Below are 21,214 nucleotides of genomic sequence, written 5' to 3'. Positions count from 1 at the left end.
AATTTCAGTGTACATTCAGTGTCGTGTTAAATGACAATAGGAGTACATGTAGTGAATTGGGATTTCTATAGGAAATTCCATTGTGTAGTAATATATTGTTTTGAAAGACAGAGTGTACCAAGGAAATGATATATTATGCACCTGCTTGTGCAGTTTGATGTAAACACATTTTTGTGCTGGCAAAAGGAAAGCCAAAGACTGCAAAGATTTTCCAAACATGAATTTCATAATGCTTCAATGTTGCAAATATTTTCCCCTTTTATTATGATGGTGGCCTTTTGCTTTTCAAATATTCTCCCCATACTTGCTTTCTTTCTTTCTTAGCTGTACTTGGTACATAAAAGGATAAATTTATATTTTTTTAGGTCAGTAAACTGGTATGATGATCTCTTTAATCTGTAAATGTCGGCAGTAGCAGATTAGCCACTGGGCCAATGGGGCCCATGCCGAGGGGCCCCGGCCAATTTGGGGGCCCTAGAAAATTGGGCACCCCCGCACCCTGACCTGCTCTACCCACCTGGCGCTCCTGCTGCTCCCCGACCCCGCTCCCCAGCAGGAACACCAGGTGGGCAGAGCAGGACAAGCCCCATGCCTCGACCCCACTTCCCCAGCATGAGCACTGGGGGTGGGTGGGGGGCGGGGTTAGGGAGGATTACAGGTAGAAGGGGTAGGGAGGGACCCCCCACTTGCTCTGGCCCAGGAGCTCCACAAAACCGTAATCTGCCCCTGCCACCCCTGATTATGTAGGAATATATTTCGACTATGCCAGTTTGCTAAAACTGGGACAAATTAAGCCACAGACTTTGCCTTTGCAATTAACCATGATATAAGTTATTTATTCTGAGCTGCAGGTTAGGACACAAAAGTGAAAAAACAATTTGCCCTTGGAAGGCACCTTTGGTGCCAAGATTTGCCTCATTTTACAGATGGGGAAGTTGAGGTACAGATGAGTTATTTGACTTAGCCAAAGATACCTATCAAGCAAATGATAGTCCGGATTAGAACTGATTCCCAGACTCTAACCTGTACATCATAGTTATTTTTCAATCATTCCACAGTAGGTTGTCATCTCATAAAATAAGTAGGGTTTAGCTAGGTCAGGACTGTCTTTTTGCAGAAAGTTATATTAGTGAATCGTCAGATAATTAAAAGGAAAAGCACTAAGAGCTAGATTTTAATAATAATAATAATAATTAATAAATATAATAATAAGTATTGATCAAGAGCCCAGCATCATGCTACGAGTACTACAGATGGAAGTGTCATCTTTTACGTGAAGTGGAAAACTCAAGGACCCAGTGGTATTTTTCATCAGACCTAGAATTGTTCTGCTCAGTGCCTTGGCAAGTTCCAACTTGGATAAAATTCTGTTCACTGAAGTACCCATTATGCCAAACAGCTGCTGGATTCTACTCCTTAAGTAGCTGCATTTTATGGGGTAGTGAAGTGTCCTGTATCTGGTTCGTAAAGCTCCTTAGGATGAAAGGTGCTGTTTTTACATACCATGATAACCATAAGGGACGACAGCCAAGGGTATTATTGTGATAGAACACGCAAAAAAAACTTTTAAAATAATAGTCTCTTGTTGAAAAAAAATTGAATTCTGTTTCTCAAGAAGTACAGTCAAAAGGAAAGAACCTTAAATATTGTTTTGTTTCCTTAATTCTGAACTGGGCATCTAAATGGTGTATTTGGAAATCTTGCTAAGTCCCCTATATTAGAAAGTTAAGTGTCCAGACAGTTTCTTTGGTGGAGCTGTATTTATTTGTTTCATGATTTAGTGAATGTTGCTTTCAGAAGTGTAAAAGGCAAATATCTTGAGATGGGAACAGATGGACTATTAAGTATCTAGTCATTGAACTGGAGAGATGCAAAAATAGTGATAACTAAAGCATATGAAGATAAGTAAAGGATTCTTTAGGTTGGTCTAATATCAACATCTTTCTTTTTCATATGCATGTATGTATGTATATAACCTATGTATGTGTGTCTATATAATGTGTGTACTTTTTGGAAGCTGGAAGGAGAGGTTCCCTTTTTTTTTATTCTTCCCAATTTGGGTAATTTCACATTCCCTTAAGCTAAAAGTGAAAGAAACAGACTGTTCAACATCTCGGTCTATTTTTCCTCCAGTGTAGTAGGAGGATATTCAGAATTTAGGTTAATTTGTGTTAAATCCTTAATTGCTATGCTCTGTCTTAACTAGGTCTGTCTAATTGAAAACGGGTGTTTCAATTGTTGTGGCAGTGCATTTTATCGGTATTCTATCAGTTATACTTTAGATAGAGAGCATTTTCATGGACTGTTTTCAACATACTGCTATATACAGAAAGCAAACATCTATCTGAGCACGTTCTGTTAAGACATAGGCAAAAATGGAATAGCTTTTCTTCAGAAAATTTGCTGCCAGCATTTGGTTTTTCAGAAAACCCGCACCAAAATTGGAAGTAGTTCAGTTTGCATCCTGTCTTACCAGAACATAGAAAGCTTGAGGGAGGCAGTCTTGGACAGGGGTTTTCTGTTTTGGCCTATTTCTGTTTCTGATAAGTACTGGCAAATCTGGAGATGTGTTTGTTTGGTAAAAGCTTGTATGTTGGGCTGGTGTTTTGCTAACTGAGACTTATACTTGGATATTTTGTAACGGTATCCTACTGTATTAGAATCCTCTCCCATGCCTCTGTTGGAGGCTCAGATAAAGGGTTTTACTTAGTCAAGGTCAAATGTATTTTTTGTGTAGAATAAGAACATAATTCTGTTCTTAGAGCCACATGGAATTTCTTAATGCTTATCATTTTGCTTTCCTCCCTCTCCAAAAATCCTAGAAACTTCAATGGGATGCCTGTACAGAGAGGGAGAGCAGAGAACTGGAATCCAGGTCCACCATGTGGATCTGAGAACAGCATTCTGTGGTAACTAGTTTTGTGCTAGTATATCTTTTTCTAAACTCTGTGGCAATGGCTTCTCTATTCTGTTTAATTTTTTTGTTACGGTAATGCTATTTCATCCCCACTGTGTATCTAGTGAGTAAGAAAATGCAGTGCATTAAAAAAGGCTGTAGAAAAGCACATAAGGATCTGTATGGATTTGTGTATTTTGTCAGGGTGGTGATTTTTGTGTGTGTATATATATTTTAATGGGAAAAGTACTGGAATGCATCTCCCTCCTTTTCTGGATGAAATAGATTTTTTTTTTCAAGCTGGAGAAGGAAAACAGAAGATCCAGCCCTGCTAAGTAATTTTCATTGGCTCTTGAACACCAACTACAGAGAAAATGAACGAAAGAACAGTTAAACCTTCCAAATATGGTAGTGTAGACACTGGTCTCAGCTGATAGATATTTTGAAACTCAGCCTCAGTGACTTTAGCAACATCATGAGGACAATGTTTATATATTGATCATCTGATTTGGAATATTTTTCCACTATATTAGTCAGAAATAGGGTTTTCTTTAATCTCAGGTATTCACAATTCTTGGTTCCAGTCACTATTTTCTTAAACGTTTAGCCAATATATGAAAAGATTCCATTTTCCATTTATGTTTGAACTCTTTTATGCCCCTGTCACACTGTCTGAAGTGGATCACAACCATGCGTATCAACCTCAGGGCAGACTGTCAAAAAGCAGGGCAGACATCCCAAACTGGTTGTACGTTCTATAATTAGATTTCATCAGCCCAGTAACAAGCGTGAACTCCTGAAGCACTGTAACAGTCTTACCATGGAGTCACAGACAGTCCCCTTGGGCATTTCATTCGATCTTGCCACCCAGGCAAGCTGGACTAAGTGACAGCTGGTTGCTATACACTAAAGATCACAAAAGATTCACGTTGTTCCCAGTCCCAAGAGACCAGTCACTTACCTCAGGTCAGTTTATACCTCCAATATCACACTAAAGATAACAATGCTTGTAGCCAATCCTATAGTACAGGAATTAAGGATTAATTAACTAGGAAAAGAAATGAGTTATTTACAGGATGAAGTAGGCAACATATACACACAATTGAATTACAGTCTGTGGTTCCGAAAGTGACAGAGTTGTAGTAATCTGTCAGTTCTGAATGTCTCTTAGGGCTAACCCAGATTGACCCTGGGGATCTCTGCTTCAGTTTCATAGTTCCAGCCCTGTGAGAGTCCAAACAGTAAAATGAGAGAGAGAGAGAGATCCAGTTTCTCCTCGTCAGGGATTTTTATCCCCTTCACCCCAGAGTCCAAAGTGATGGGATGCATTGATGCATAGGTCTCCAGGAGAGAGTTAGGAATGCAGTCAACAGGGGCTCTGTCTTCAATGGGCCATCTTGTATGCAGGATGGGCACTTTACCTTGATTAATGCTGCTTTTCTGGTTTTTTTGGGGGGTGGGGGGGTTACACAATTACAGAGGTTTACAATGCAAACACTTAATAGAACTTTATACCATGAGCCACAGAGGTAAATATATGTGGGATCACTATATGCAGCTTCCTAACAAGCATTTCATAAACTCTATACATATTCTTATTAACTTAACTTTAATATCTATTCTGACAATGCTAACACACACATAAGCAAGACTGGTTTCCAGCTATTCATTTGTAAGTGTTCAGTGTGGCCTGGGGCTTTGGCATGAGCTGGCACCTGGTCTGCCAGCATCACAGCCCCGTCTCGCACTATATCACAATGTACACCGGAGGAGTTCTGGACTCTCTTTCCAACTTACATGTTACTTTTTGGGCCCCCTACAAAATCCTCCATTGCCATTCTCCAAGGCTTTCTACATGTAATGTTTTCCATTCACACAATCACCGAGCCATATTTACCTTATCATTTCATTCTCTTGCTCTGTTCCGCATGTTGTGAAGCTGAATGATGAAATGAGAGAAAAGATACTGGAAATGTGGTATACTTTCTGTACTGATCAGTATTTGCCGAAGTTTAGTACTACAGTATAAAACATTCACTTGAAAACTATCATCTTAAAAACAAAAAGGCACCTAGTCATTCCTTTTTATCTTGAATGTTTTCAATGCTCTTTCCAAAAATGCTGTTAAAAAACCATACAAATCATTTAAAGTATTTAACAGACTGGAAGGTAGAAATTAAATAGAAGTATTAGTGTATTTCCCGTATCATATGGAGACAGCAGTTTAGGGCCTGATCCTCCAAAACTATAACTCACATAAATTGTCTTTCTCACAGGGGTGGTCCAGTTGAAATTAACCAGACTACTGTACTTGAATGAGTGCTGAATATTTGGGAGCATAAGGTTTTTGGGATTGGTGCCTTATGTTGCAATGATATACAGCAGATAAGATATTTAATACCACCAATTATATTTTTAGCTAATTAAAGAGGAAAAAGGCAGAAAATTACCTGAAATAATTTGACAGTGTCACAAAATTTTAACTAAAAAGAAAGAAGGACTTTTCTTCTGATGGCTCTAATGATCGTCGTTTGGCGAGTAGGAGGTTTGTTTGTTTATTTTCCTGTCTTTGATTTGGAAGCCTCATAGCAGAAAGAGGTCTCTTCCAGAGGTCTCTTCATGTTACTAATAAAGTTAATGGCACAGCTCCCTTAGGGAGTAAGATTAAGGGCCTTAGGTTAGTTTCAGGTTTACACCAAATGATGTAAGGGCTTATGTGAGATTGAGGATTAATAGATAATGGACAAAGGGCTCACTATAATGGTTACGTAATGCTTAGCTTTCACTTTACCAAATAATTTGTTTACTCTTACAATTTGGGTAGGAGCTCAATAGAATCAAGCTTGGTTAAGAAAACACTGGTTGACTGAATTTCTTTATACTCAAAAAGCAGGGAAGTTCAATGGACTCGCTATCGATTAGTGACACAAATTAATTTCTATGAACTGCTTGTTGAGGGTATAATATAGAACTGGTAAAAATGCCATTCAAACAGTTTTTGATGGAATATTGTTTTTTTGATAACAATTTTTTTCACACAAACTATCTGCTTTCTGCAGATAATTTTGAGTATTCTGGTCCAACTTTATGGTTGAAATCCAATTCTTTGAAATTCTCACAAAATTTTCTACCAAGAAATATACCCATTTTCCAACCAGGTCTAATATAATGCAAATTATTATGAATGACTGTGCTTGTCCATTATTGGTGACAGGCGGTCTCTGTCTCTAGGAACTGAATTACGCCAAGGATGCTCAGGACTTCTGAACATTAGGCCACTTAGATGCTGAAATGTGGTCATAGATACCGAACTTTAGACACTTAGGTTTAAAATGTTAGCCAGAACTGGATTATACAGTAATTTTAAATTTAAAAAATAAATAAATAAAACCCACACATTGCCTACACTAATCTTGTAGTATGTAGGCTCCGAAGCTGAGCTGTGTGTTAATATGTTCCTTTCTTTTTTGTTTACCTTTTGTTAGTGCAATTGCTTGGCAACCAAGCAAAGAATGATATTATCAGTTCCTTTGTATTCAGTTAGTAAAACGTTAGTGTTCACATACAGACTATCTGAAATCTGAGATTCCCACTGCAGTGATTATATTGTTTAGAAGAGAAATTCATTGAATAAATAGCATAAGGTTGGAAAAAATAGTATAAAAATGTGTATATATCCATCTCCCAAACATATGTACTAAAGATGTTTTTTCTTCTTTGCTGCAAAATTTTACTGAGTACCGTGGAGAAAACCACTAGACTGAGAGTTATGACAATTTTGAACATTATCAAATTCTGTTGCCTCTGTTAGGAGCTCGGTGGTGGTGCTTCTATTGCCTGTGTGAGGAGCTCACAGGGGGCACAAGTCAATTAGTCTGACAACAAGAATATCAGACAAAAATATTTTTATCTGGAATTAGGTGGTGATTTTCCCCTTCTGTCCAACATGTCTGAGGCTTGTTAGGACATGAAGCAATCTTCATGTGCCTCCAGTATCTTTGCTTCCAATGGGTTGTTTTCGCTTTGATTTTTCTCAGCAACATGTTCTTGGTATGTTTTCTAGGAGGGTACAGCGCTGTGTGTCAGATGTGTTCATTTATATATCTTTTAACTACCAATCATTACAAAAATTAGTAGTCTAAACATGGGGAATAGTTGAGAGTAATTGTGAACAGTGCGTGTGTCAAATCACATCAAATATCACATTTTGTAAAAAATAATAACAAATAAACTTGTAAAAACATATTGTTCAGCCTATTGCCTGAGACTGTCAAAGAAACCTAAAGGAGTTAAACCCCTGATTCCTATTGAATTTCAGTGGGAATTAGGCTGCCTGATCCCTTAGGTGCCTTTGAAAATCTCAGTCAGATTGTTTAATGGGTTGTTGCTCACTTACGGTAATGGTGATGCAATAGCAGAGTATTGCAAACAATGCTATGACCTGAAACCAATCGGGACAGATTCTAGAAGTAATGTAGTATGGACCAGATTCTCTCCTGAGTTACACCAGTGTAAATGCAGGGTAACTCCATTGAGGAGAATGAAGTTGCTCTGGGTTGTACACTGGGATCATCTGAGATTTACATAATTTCAGACTGGAATACTTCAAAAATATCTCCTTTTGTACAGCTGGGACGAGCCAAAGTTTGAGTGGTCTTCCTATGCGGTTGATAAATTCCTGTCATTTGGCCTCTTTATGCTGATGGTACTTAGTTGTAAACATCTCTGGACACATTTTAATTACTTCTCTCCATCCACCTTTCCTGATTACCTTGATGAGATAAATGTGTGGCTCTCTCCTTCTTTCAACAAAACATGTTCAAAGCTATCCTGAAGCATAGCTCTGTCTGCTCCAGTTTTTTCCTGAACTCAGACTTCCTGTTTGCCTCAGTCTGTAACTATCTGCCTTGAACCTGAACGTTTCTTCTTCCTCATCTCATGTTTCTGCCACATCATTGCCTATTTATGCAACTGCTTTACCACCACTTCTGCCTAGATTAGGGGTGGGCAAACTTTTTGGGCCGAGGGCCACATCTGGGTGAGGAAATTGTATGCAGGGCCGGGACAAGAGGTTGGGATGCGGGAGGGCATGTGGGGTGTAGGAGGGGGAGTGGTATGCAGGAAGGGGCTCAGAGAAAGGGATTGGGACAGAGGAGGGGTGAGAGGTGTGTGAGGGGGCTGAGGGCAAGGGGTTGGGGTGCACAGTGTGGGAAGGGGTTCAGGGCAGGGAGTTGGGCTGCACAGGGGTGCAGGGTGCAACAGGGGCTCAGAGTAGGGGGTTGGGGTGCAGGAGGCATGCAGAGTGTATGAGGGGGCTTGGGGCAGGGAGTTGGGGTGCAGGAGGGGTGCACAGTGCAGGCAGGGGGCTTAGGGCAGGGAATTCAGGGTCGGGTGCAGTAGGGGTTCGGGCTCCAGAGTGGCAGCGGCATGCACCGGAGCCAAGGCAGGCTCCCTGCATGCCTGCCCTGTCCCTGGCCCCGCGCTGCTCCAGGAAGTGCTGTGGCCCCTGGGGGAGGTGGGGCGGAGGGCTCCGTATGTGCTGCCCTTGCTGCACCTTCAGGTACCTCCCCCGAAGCTCCCATTGGCCATGGTTCCCTGTTTCTGCCCAATGGGAGCTGCGGGGGGGGGGCGGGGGGCAGTGCCTGGAGGCAAGGGCCCGGGGGCCCCAGGGTTGTGGTGCTGGCCACTGCTGAGAGTGGCGCAGGGCCCGTGGTGCCATAGGAGTAATCCCACGGGCTGGATCCAAAGCCCTGAGGTGCCAAATCCAGCCCACGGGCCGTAGTTTGCCCACCCCAGCCTAGATCCTCATCTGTGCCATGGTCCTCACTCATATTAGCTATTGCATTTTCCTTCTCTGTGACCTCTTGAGGTCCCAGCTGTCCAGGTTCATGCATAGTCAGAATGCTGCCCTCTACTTCACATACACAAAGAACTGTGATCTCATCACTGCAGTTCTCAAATAACTCCGCTGGGTTCTGCATTTACTGGCATTTCTGGGTCCAGTTCAAAAATGTCCTTTTATTTGAAAAGCCTTCCATACTTTTTTTTTCATTTTGTCTTTCTAATCTTTTCTCCACTTTATCGCTGGCCCTTTTCAAAATCTAACTACTACACTGACAGCCTTCCCCACTGAAGTTCCTGTTATCTGGAAAAGCCCTCCTGTATCTCTACACTTTTTACGCTCTATTTTCAAATCTCAGCTGAAAGCAACTTTATCTCATGTTTAGTCTTTATTTTTTTCTCTCCCTCTACTAAGCTTTCTGTCTGGTACTGTGATTTCAGTCTGTAAATCATTGCACGTAAAGTTACATTGACTGTGTAATGATGCTCTGAAATAAGGTGTTTGATTGTTTCCCCTTTGATACTTAGCCTCTTAACAAGATCTGTAATCGGAAAATATTCCAGTGGCATTTACCTCTCCCTACCAAGCTAAAGTAACTATTTACTGCAATTAAAGGTTCGGGTGACTATTTGCTTTATCTGTTAACAACATAATGATAAAAAATAGAAGTAAATGTGCTGGTGCCAACAAAAGGTGCTGCATTTTAGGAGACCTAGATTTATTTGAGCATTATCTGATCTGTTTCTATACCAACAGAGCTCAAGTACATCAAGTACAACTGCAATTCTGGAGGGAGGATGATGGTTTATATCTCAGTGACCTTTACATTAAAGAGAGCTCGCTTGTTCACTTTTCTGATGGTATGAAGTAGGGCATGAATGTAGCACTTAGCAACAGTCAAACAACATGGGGCCTTGGGATTAGCCATGTTCAGAGCAATCTTGTGCATGAGAAGTCCCGTAGGATATGATTGATCAAAAAGGCCCACATAAATTATGCATATATGCCTTCATAGGATTAGATGTCATAGCAAATGTGGCCATGCTATCCTTCATTTAAGTCAGTAAAATCAGCACTGAGAACAGCTGTCTTATTTACTCAGTATTGCTAATTTGTACAATTGTATTTTGGATCTCCAAATTATTATTATTATAATTTATTTCATTATTATTATTGTATTATATTAATAAAATCTATAATGATTTTAAGATACTCTCATGTTTTTTGGGTGGGGGGCTGATACATGAATTTTATCATATGAGGTTGGCCACTATGTTGTTTTGAAGAAAATGTATTGCATGAAGAGTTGTTGTAGCCATTTTGCTCCCAGGATATGAGTTGGACAAAGTGGGCGGGGTAATACTTTTTATTGGACCAGCTACTGTTGGTGAAAGAGACAAGATTCCAAGCTGCACGGAACTGAAGAAGAGTTCTATGGAGTTCGAAAGCATAGAACTCCCTCTCACCAACAGGTGTTGGGGTCCAATAAAAGATATTACCTCACCCACCTTGTCTCTTGCATGAAGAGTGTAATTTAGGGCTCATAACACTGGTTTTTGGGGCCCAATCATGTATCCACTGAAGTCAATGGCAAACGTTCTGTTAACTTCAACAGAAGCAGGATTGGGCTCTTTATTCAGAAGTACCACAGTATTTGGAGCCTTCCTGTTGGAACACTTGGACTGAAATGGCAATCTGCAATCATTTACGTGCAATTTGGTCTTCATTGCAAATTAATGAAGTGATAATTACTCTTTGCAATCATCTATGGAGAAGATAGTCGTGCTATTTGCTTTATCATACAATTAATACACCTACATTCAAGTGCTTGTGTAAACTTGGCAGATTAGAAAGTTGTTGGGTTAGTGGATGTATGAAACTTCAAACTTCAGTGAAACTACTGAAATAAAATTGCATTGTCTATTGAGCAATTCTAATTCTGCAAATAGAGTTATTATTTTTGTGTGTATCTACCGTAGGAAGTGTAAGTATATTAATGTATATATTGATGTGGATGATGGTAAATAAATCAGTTGTAAATCATTGTGAATTACTTTAAATTTCCAGATAAAATACCTGTTGTTTTTCAAGTGCTGGTCCCTGTGTGTATTCCACTGTGGCTATTTATGTTCTCCATGCACCTGAGACCAGAAGATTTTTGCTAACAATGTCCATTGGTCTGCACCTGTGCCCTTCCTCTCCTTGTGCTCCAGATGGAGGGTATTAGAGGTGGTGTGGACTGCCTGCCTCTCCAGTTCTTTCTACCTCTGTGTGGTCTGAGATGGAATCCTCCAGTGTCCACAGACTGGTCCTTCAACTTCTAATCCGTAAATATTGTAAATATAAATATTTGTTGTTAGTTCTTAGTTTTTAGTTAGTTTAGCTAAAGGCTTTGGGAACCCCTCCTTCCAAGCTTCCTCTCCTCTATATGGGACACAGGTTATATTCATGATTCTTGCTTCAAAAGCTGAATCTCCTGCCCGTGATGCTTCCTGGTTTAGCAACAACCATTAGAGCTGCCCCGGAGAAGCTCATATGTCCACTAACTGTACTATCTCCTGCTCTTTTCCCAGCCAAACCTGGAAAGCACTGGAGTTCAGACGTAGGGAACATCTCAGGGAGATGAGGCTCCCAGACTGATCTGGGCTGGGCAGACCTCCCTTCCACCCCCCATACACTAGGCAGAGGTATTGAAGAGTGAGCCACTAGCACTACCACTTCTGACACAGGGCAAGCAAGGGTAGAGCCAAAGACTCCTTCTCCCAGGCTCACCATAAGGGTAGAAAGCCCTCTCAAAATCCTAAAGAGAAATCCCCTCCCTCGCACCCCTGGATCCACCTCTAAGTGGAAGACTTCTTCCCCATCACCTTCCAAGTCAAGTGACTCTGTGCCCAGTTCTGCAAGGATCAAGAGTCCATAGGGTCACTATACTTACCTTCAGGCTCCAAAGATTGAGTGCCTCTATATTGGCACCGTCGACAGGAGCGAGACCTTTGGAACTGAGCACAGAGAGACATGAGCCAAGGCCAGGACAACCATTGGTAGTGACAAAGTACAAGCACCAAGAACCACATGCAGCATCATGCTTGCATAAGCAGACATCAGCTTCCAAGGGTTGGTGCGCTCATGCTCGTTCTCTCTCTCTCTCTGAGTGGGGGTAGATACGCTACTCAGTATGATGTCATCCGTCAGGATCCAGAATCTCCCCTCCTATCAGATCTGGTCCTTACTACAAGGGAGATGCTGACACCATTGATCCATGAACGCTGTGACGGAAGTCAATCCCGCTTCTGCCAGTTCTGGCATTTCTGCATCAATGGTCCTGATCTCACCGTCATTACAGATTGAACCTACATTTTCATCTTTGGGTGAATCTGGCATTGGGAGGGACCAATATCACGTCCACTGAGAGATGTGAGTCCAGGGAGGGGATCTATAATCTCTTGGGACCTACCTTGACCTTAGAAGATGGGGTACCCCCCTTGGACCTCTTGGTAACCTATCTCTTTGGGACCACTTTAACCAATGCTGGATCCTTCTAATTGGTCTTAATGAGCACCATAGGAGTTGTCCATGTAATATTCTGAATTGGTAAAGCCAAGGGAGCAGAATTTTTGTTCACTCATCCTGCTCCACATTTTTTTTGGTGGTTCAAGCTGCCAGTGAAAGAGGTGGACAACAGCTCCCAAGGTCCACCCTCTCAGATGAAGAATCCAAACATTTCAACCTCCTCACAAGGCCTTGCTGTAAAAGTATGATTTTGTGAACTACTGTAAGATTTCAGAATTCAGAGGCAAAGATAAAGAACAATTTCAAGCCTTTATCAAGGAGGGTAGATTGGTGGCTAGAACATCCCTATAGGGTATGACAGCCTCAAGATCAATGGTGATTGCATTGTTATGGTGGGCAAATCCTGACTTCATTCCTGAGGATTCTCCAGGGAAGTTCAATCCCCTGTGGAGGATTTGATGGAAATAGCTTATTTCCATAGACTAAATTAAAGACTCAAGGGTGACCCTCTGCTCTTTGGGGATATATATGATGACACAGAAGAAGTGTCACAGGCAGCCTCACAAGTACCACAAGCCTTCTATCACTAAAGGGGGTATGAACTGCCACAAAAGTGGCAGAGATGCAGAGAAACAAACACAACACTCCTCCTTCCCAGCCTGCTGTCCAGAATTTTTTTTCCACTGGACCCATGAGAGCTGTGATCAACCTAGGGCATCACACCCTCCTACTCAGTGGGTACTGCTAGTCAGTCACCCATAATGGAATATGCATAGGGACCTTCACCTGAAGAAGAAAAAGAAGTTACTTATCTTGTACAGTAACTAGAGTTCTTTGAGATGTGTTCTCCCTACCTGTATTCCACTATCTGAGCACTCCTCCTCCTGTGTCTCAATCCTTCACTCATGATTTGTGGTAGAGAGAGAACTGGAGAGATGGTTGCTCTTCACTGCTCCTTATGCCCTTGGTCCAGAGCACAAGTAGAGGAAGGAAGAGTGCAGTAGTGGACCAATGGATGCTGCTAGCAAAAATTACCCTGTCTCAGGCATTTGGAGTGTGTGACAATGCCAGAGAATAATACAGATAGGGACCACACATCTCGAAGAACTCCAGTTACTATAGAGGTTAGTAACTGTTATTTATAATCCTATCTAATTTAATCTTGAGAGACTTCAATAATTGACCTTATTTGTTCTGGAAATCCTACATTTCATAGTTAAAGTGCAAGAATTGATGATTAACATATAACTAGTATTTTCCTTTGAGTCTTTGTCCATATACAGAAGTTGCATTGGTTTAATTTAAATCTGCTTTTAAACTGATGTAATTAATCCAGTGCAAATCCCGATGTGGACACTTTTATTTTGGTTTAATAGTGTCTTATATCTTAAATTAAGCCCATGCCACGTTTTCATGTAGACAGGCCCTTAGAAGACTTGGAATGCTGCACAATGGAACTGGAAGCTGAGATTAACAATTCCAGGGTTTTATTCTTCACTAGGTCACTGACTTGTGATGTGACTTCTGAGAGAGTCAATAGACCCTTCTGGGACTGTTTAACCATCTGCAAAGTGTTGATAATACTTCCCTGTCTCACAGGGGTTTTGTAAGTAGGGTTGCCAACTTTTTAATCGCACAAAACTGAACACCCGCCCCGCCCCTTCTCCGAAGCCCCACCTCCTCTACTCCTTCTCCAAGGCCCCGCCCCCTCACTACATCCCCCTCCCTCCATCACTTGCTCTCTCCACCCTCACTCAAAAACCATATGACTGGCAACCCTATTTGTGAAGCTTAGTGAGTTAATGTTTACCATGGACTACTTTGAGATCATTGGATGGCAGATGCTGTATCAGATGAATGCTGATCAGAATCAAAACTTAAATGCAGAATTGATGTGGGTGCACTGAGGAAGGCACTTTGGAAAAAATTTTGATCTGTCCTGAAGAATAGTTGTGGTCCCTCTGAAAATATTTACTTCCATCTACTTCACACATTCCAAAATTTGTACCATGCAGGAGCTCTGTTTTAGGGCTGAGAACTCCCTAGCTATATTACATCAGGTTGCTGGTGTGACATAGGGTTTGCATTTTTGAATGTGTTGTGTGTATCTCTAAGAGTGACAATGAGGTGTGAGAATTTCTGTAACAGCTAAAAACAGCCAGACTTCAGTATGACAACAGTTGTATTCCTGTGTGTACACGTAGTCCCGTTTAAAGCTATAAGAATATGTTTGGGTGTTGTAACAGGTATTTTATAAATCTGAGGATTGGGTGTATTTTGTCTGTCTTATTTTCTGTTTTGTTTTAATTTAAAATGTTAGTCATCTGAGTCTTTCACATAAGTCAGGCTCCATTCTTGGGTTGATGGATATTCTGAAATTGCTAGCAATCAAGAACCTGTACACGGTGACTGTAATAATGTGTAAAGTGCATGCTGCATGGCCGCAGCCTGATGTTGGTGTTGATGTACTAGAGCTTGTTCCGTATTGAAACAAAAATATGGTTAGCAATGCTGAAGAATTCAAACAAATATCTGCAAAGTTCAGTCCTGTTTATGCTCCTTATTATTCAATACCTGTGAATATTTGCATGTTCAAATTCTTGTTTGCTTAACGTTTTGGTGGAATGGATACTATAGTTGCATGTTCATAGTCATTTGCAAACAACAGTATTAATATACCAATAAGAGCTGTTCACCATTTGCTTTTGTTCAAAACATTGTTATAGTCATCCATTCAGGGAGCAGAAAACTTACGGTGTGACTTAAGAGTCCATCACACATGCTGAGTGACTTTGGGCAGGTCTACACTTAAAATGCTGCAGTGGGAGGGCTGCCCTGTGCAGCTGCACCACTGTAGTGCTTCAGTGAAGATACTACTCCACTGATGAGAGAGCTACTCCCACCGGTGCAGTTAATCTATCTCCAAGAGGAGCGATAACTATGTTGATGGGATAAACCTTCCCATTGACATAGGGATGGTTACACCAGGGGTTAGGTTAATATAACTGTGTTGCTCAGGTGGGTGGATTATTCACACCCTTGAGAGATGTACTACTTATACTGATGTATGTTTGTAGTGAAGACCTTGCCTAATGGAGAATACTTGAAGTGACCACCCCCCTGGGTGATTTTTTTTCTCTGTAAAGTAACCTGCAAATATTTGTGTTTAACAATATGGGGGCAGAAATTGGGACTGGTTCATGAATTTTTTTGCAAATGGGAAAAATACATAAATTTGTCAGATAAAATATCCAAAAATAGTTTGTAAGATGGGACCATATTTATAAGATACCATTGTGATGAGTGTGGTGTAAAATCCTGTCTAGCACTGGGAGGACCTGAGTAATCAGGATGCTATAAAAGGTAAGCTAATGGTATTTTTTTAGTAACTGTGGTAGCAAAGCTAAAGTGGACTGGATCATGGTACCAGGTGAACTAAACTGCAATCTCTGAAGTAGGTTGCTTTCTAGTGAGAGGCATCTAAAGAAACTGTTAAAGTCCTAAAATTTCATTATGAACTAATTGAATTCCAAGAGTGGCCAATGACAGACCATGAATTTCTCTTGAGATATCTGTTTAAACCTTGTATCAGACTTTTTCAACTGTTTAGAGTATCTAAGTATGAGGATATACACAGTGATGAGCCTTAAAAAGTATCAGGGGGTAACTGTGTTAGTCTGTATTCACAAAATCAATAAGGAGGCTGGTGGCACCTTAAAGGCTAACAGATTTATTTGGGCATGAGCTTTTGTCTTAATGTCTTAAAAAGACATCACTGGTTACCATATAACATGTGATGTACCTCATCTGCTGTATCAAATGCCCCAATAACAACTGTGTGGATGAAGGCAGACAATCACTATACTCTTGAATGAACTCATACAGAAAAATTGTAAAAGACAAAAACACCAGTGGGCAAACACTTCTCGTAAAACAATCACTCCATATCTGACCTCTCAGTTCTTCTCCTCAAAGGAAACCTCCACAACAATTTCAAAAGATGAGATGGGGAACTTAAATTCATCAGTTTGCTAGACACTAAAAATCATGGACTCAATCGAGATGCTGTTTTTATGTCTCCTTACAGCAATCTGTAGCCCACTAACCCTCCTTTATCCTATGACTGCAGAGGTGTTAATTGTCGACTTCACCTTGAATGGTGAAGACTTCACTCTTGTAATGTGTACTAACTCCTTAACAATCTTTTCCACCTTGTATTTAGCTGTGACACTCCCATTACCTTTCCCAGACTTGAAGAAGAGCTCTGTGTAGCTTGAAATAATCTCTCTTTCACCAACAGAAGTTGGTCCAATAATTTTTTTTACGTCACCCTCCTTGTCTCTCTCATTTAAAAAGTCAACATTTAACAGTTACCACTTCTAAGTATAGGGAAATAACTATCAATTTTCTTGTAAACTTTGTGGTAACTTGATAAATGTTGACTACTTAATGGTAACTGCTATATATGCTTAATATATTCATGGGAACAGGAAGTGTACGTTTGACAAGGTTTTCCCATCAAATTTCTAGGTAAAGCAGGGACATTTTCTAAAGTGAGTCAGCCCCTTCATTATATTATTTAATCATAATGTGAAGCTCTAAATGCAATTACTATTGCTGTTGACATAATCAATATACTTAATATATTTTTCTTTCCTTTTTTTCAGTGGGAAGAGATTAGTGGAGTTGATGAACATTATACACCAATCAGAACTTACCAGGTATGCAATGTTATGGATCACAGTCAGAACAACTGGCTGAGAACAAACTGGATTCCACGCAACTCAGCTCAGAAAATCTATGTGGAACTCAAGTTTACCTTGAGGGACTGTAATAGCATTCCTCTGGTTCTGGGCACTTGCAAAGAGACCTTCAATCTCTATTATATGGAGTCTGATGATGACCATTCGGTCAAGTTCAGAGAACATCAGTTTACAAAGATTGACACCATTGCAGCTGATGAGAGCTTCACTCAGATGGATCTTGGGGATCGAATTCTCAAGCTCAATACAGAAGTTCGTGAGGTGGGACCTGTCACCAGGAAAGGTTTTTACCTGGCTTTTCAAGATGTGGGTGCATGTGTTGCCTTAGTATCAGTGAGAGTGTACTTCAAGAAGTGCCCTTTCACTGTAAAAAACCTGGCCATGTTTCCAGATACAGTTCCTATGGACTCACAGTCATTGGTGGAAGTGCAAGGTTCTTGTGTCAATCACTCTAAGGAGGAAGACCCACCCAAGATGTATTGCAGTACAGAAGGCGAATGGCTAGTGCCCATAGGAAAGTGTTTGTGTAATGCCGGCTATGAAGAAAGAGGCTATGAATGCCAAGGTAAAAACACACTTCACGTTCACCGTTCAGTTATTAACAGGGGTTTCACCATCTGTCTATGTTCCATATATTGGCTTATGTTAATTTTTCAGAAGCTAATGAGAGATTTATTAGATCACAAATTTGCTCATTAAAATAGTTCTTGTTTAATTTATGTAAATAATGTTATTTAACCATATGTATATATTAGGGTTGAGTAAATAATTCACAGCTAACACTGAATTCAGCAAATCTAGACTTGCTTCCCTCTCACAGACTTTCTAACAGCCCATTACAATTTCCTCAAATGTATACGTTGTGTCAAAGTATTTGAAACGTTTTAATTCTGGCTTGATTGCTTGCAGTCCTCTGTGTTTAGTATTTGATACTTGAGTTGTGTTGGTTAGTTGTGACCGGTCAGGTAAAATAGATGGTTTTGATTCTGGTTCCAAATTGGTTGTGTCTCCAAATGCTTGCAAAGTGAATACTAATGTTTGCAGATTCTAAGTTACATTTCCATGAATCCTCAAACTTTTGACTCAGTCATTTTTTGCAAACATGTAAGTCAGTGAAACTTGGTTAAGTGAAAACTCCTTGAAATGGAACACACTGGGGCTTGATTGGTCATAGCCAAGTTATTGAAGCATTTGAATCTAGATTCATTTACAAATTGCTTTCAACATTTGCTCAGCTGTCTCAATGAAATGATGATTTTATGTTTTGCCTTTTACTCAAAGATATTTGGCTCTTTCTTTTAGTCTCTTGGTGCCTTGGTCACTAACGTGACTGGTCACTACTGACTAGAGATGGTCAAAACTCAGAATTTCCATTTTGTGGGAAATGCTTTTTGTAATTTGTTTTCATTATGAAAAACTTTTTCTGTAAATCCTTAGCCTCGTAGTGCCAACAAAAGTGTTTTTATGATGATTCTTCTTGAAATGTGCTTGTATAAAAAGGGGTATTACAATTATCTCAGCAAACAGCTAGAGCAATAAGTTGTAGTTTAGACCATTACCTTGATCTTCTTTGAGACTGGTAGACTCCTTTTACGTAGGCCATCCAACAGTCTTCATGTGTGTAGGAGAAATCGTGGGAGATGGGAGCACCCATCTCTCATTCCGCAACCAAAGCTATGCAATTTGGAGTCCTGTTCTAACGAAAATAGCTTTCCCACAGAATGTGAGAGAGGAGGATGGGAGACCAAAGGGATCAAGTGTACAATGTGTGTTGTTTTTGGATTGGATGTTAACTTGTTTCCTTTGAAAGGGTGGCTCAAGGAGCTGGAGTTTATGTATCTTTTCCCTTTAATTAGCTATAGACAAATTAAAAAACACAAATTAGATTTTTCTATTAGACACTAAAATCAGTAGCAGCTGGAATTTCATTGTTCAGGCACCCATGATATTTGAGGCTCCTATAGCCACATTTTAAATTCCTGAAAAGTTTGGGGAAAACATTGGTATTACTCTAACCACCATATATACTCTTGCTATACCATTAGAGCCCTTGTCCCTGTAAATGATGGAAAGCCCTTGGTTTAGAATTACAGTTGTACAGGAGCATGAAAAGACAGTCACTGCAGAGAGTATCAGGAAAAAAAACTGAACCAATGATGAAGTATTCAGTAAAAAAGCTATTTTTTCCCCTTGCGGTCAGATTCTGTTCTCAGACATAGCATGTGCTATTCCTACTGAAGTCAGCAAGGGTTATGCATCTGTGTTTTTTAGGGAAGATTTTGACCATGAATTTAAAAGATAAAAGGCGACACTAAATTTCTTGAGATCTGGTCCTTTAGTCCTGTTCTCTTGGCTTCAACTGCATATGTTCATCAAATGGGCTTTGTATGATCAGACCATTAGCAAAAGTGACAGGACATTCTGGTTTACTCTGGCTTTACATGTAATGTCCTGCTGCCCTGACAACTTTTATCGAGACTCATATTTGTCAAATATTTTCACCCTGGTGTGATTTAAGAGGCACTCTCAAAGCAGTTGGTAATCCAACCCCTCACCGCTGTTGACGTCAGTACCACAGCAGGAATTGGAAAGCTTGGAATGGAGTTCAATTTTTCACATACTTTTTAACTGACCACTATGGTTCAGTGTGGCTGCTTCTGCCCTTTTTTTGCCGTCAGAGATTCAGGATTGTGGTGTTTGGAATAGACACAAAATGGGGTTACATACATAGACTTGAATGAATGAGGAATTGGAAATAATATAGTTCCTCTACTTGAAATTAATTTAATATAATCTGAAGAGGGAAAGGCAATAATATAGCACTGCTTATCTTCAGAGTGCTTTAAAAACATTTAATTATGTAAGGGATTTTGCCAGTTGAGCCTGTGTGCAAGCACTTTCTGAAGTTCTGATTTGCTTTTACACCAGCAATTTTTATTGTATTCTATCTCTGCTCTAATGCTGGTCCTTATAAGGATTTCATAACAGATTTTCAAATATGCAGTCATCTTGCACTAGAAGAATGTCACAGGTAATGAAATTAAGCACTCTAATGAGGTCTGATGAGTCCATAAAGTTGGTTTTGAAATCATCATGCACAACTTCTCTTCATATTGGCAAAAGTGTTATGGCCCAATCTTGCCCTCAAATAATCAGCACCCACCATTTTTCACATACATTTTAAGACAGCCTTGCTTCGACTGCATGCCAAGGGAATGAGTAAGTTTTTGGGGGATAGGCTCTGGGCTTAGCTGTTACAAATGTGATTTGAAAGAATTGCTTCATGTTTGTTTCCATGTTGTTAAGTCAAGATCAGGCAAATTGGCTGTTAGTTTTTGGCCCCGATCTTGCATTTGATAGCATGTGAGCAGACTGCTACTCCAGTGAAAACTTCTATTGATTAGGGGGCTTCATGTGGATATGACTGTCTGCCTACATGGTATCAATTGCATAATTAGGGCTTTATTTTGCTACAAGGAAGCAAAATGTTGTTCTTATTCATATTTTCTTTGTTCTTTCATGTAGCCACCTTTGTTAATATATGTGTGAGGGAAAGTCACTTTTAGAAAATGTAGTTAGTCCTGTTGAGGAATTTGGCTTATTTAATCCATTTCAGGGTAACTGTTAAGATTTAGGCTCTTATCCTGCGAAGGACCTACACCCGCATTTGAATTGAGGCACTGTGGTTAGTCCCGGTTAAAGTCAGTGAAACTACTTGGTATGTAAAGTACACCCATGTGTAAGTTTTTGCAAGATTAGGGCCTTGGAATGCTATAAACATTGCTGAAGCATCTTACTGAGTGAGATGCTTGTTATAAATTTGGACAGCAATGTGTGTTTGGGTTTGTTTTCTTCACATAACTTTGCCAGTGTGTTGGGGGACTCGACTTCTAGCACTCCTTCCCAATGACAGAATTAGGCTTCGGTTGAATATAGACTACCAATTTTATGTTGGACTCTGTGGTAGTTTTCTGATGTTTGCTTAGAACTGGATTTTCACCTGACTTGTTCCAATTCAGCTGTAAACCTGATTTGAACTTCCGGTGTCAGTCCCTAGACGTGGAAGATGGATGTGTGGAAGAATTACATGACTTAGCTCCGTTCTTCCAAAGCAGTGACGCTTAATTTTTAATTCTTTAGAATGAAGAACTATGGGAAACTTGTGCACAAGTTTCCCAAGAGACCATTATGGATATCTTAGAA

General features: G+C 40.2%; 1 protein-coding gene across 1 annotated transcript in view; it reads left to right on the top strand.

Moving 5' to 3' along the window:
- Window positions 1–21,214, top strand: part of EPHA3 (EPH receptor A3) — a 773,721-nt gene that overhangs the window by 554,030 nt on the left and 198,477 nt on the right. The window contains exon 7 of the mRNA XM_039481726.1: window positions 16,916–17,576. Within this exon, the coding sequence (XP_039337660.1) occupies window positions 16,916–17,576 (661 nt within the window). The remainder of the gene's footprint in view (window positions 1–16,915; window positions 17,577–21,214) is intronic.

The sequence above is a fragment of the Mauremys reevesii genome, linkage group 1, assembly GCF_016161935.1.
Source record: "Mauremys reevesii isolate NIE-2019 linkage group 1, ASM1616193v1, whole genome shotgun sequence".
NCBI lineage: Eukaryota > Metazoa > Chordata > Testudines > Geoemydidae > Mauremys > Mauremys reevesii.
Note: the sequence above shows the minus strand (reverse complement) of the source record. Positions and strands in the feature narration are given on the sequence as shown.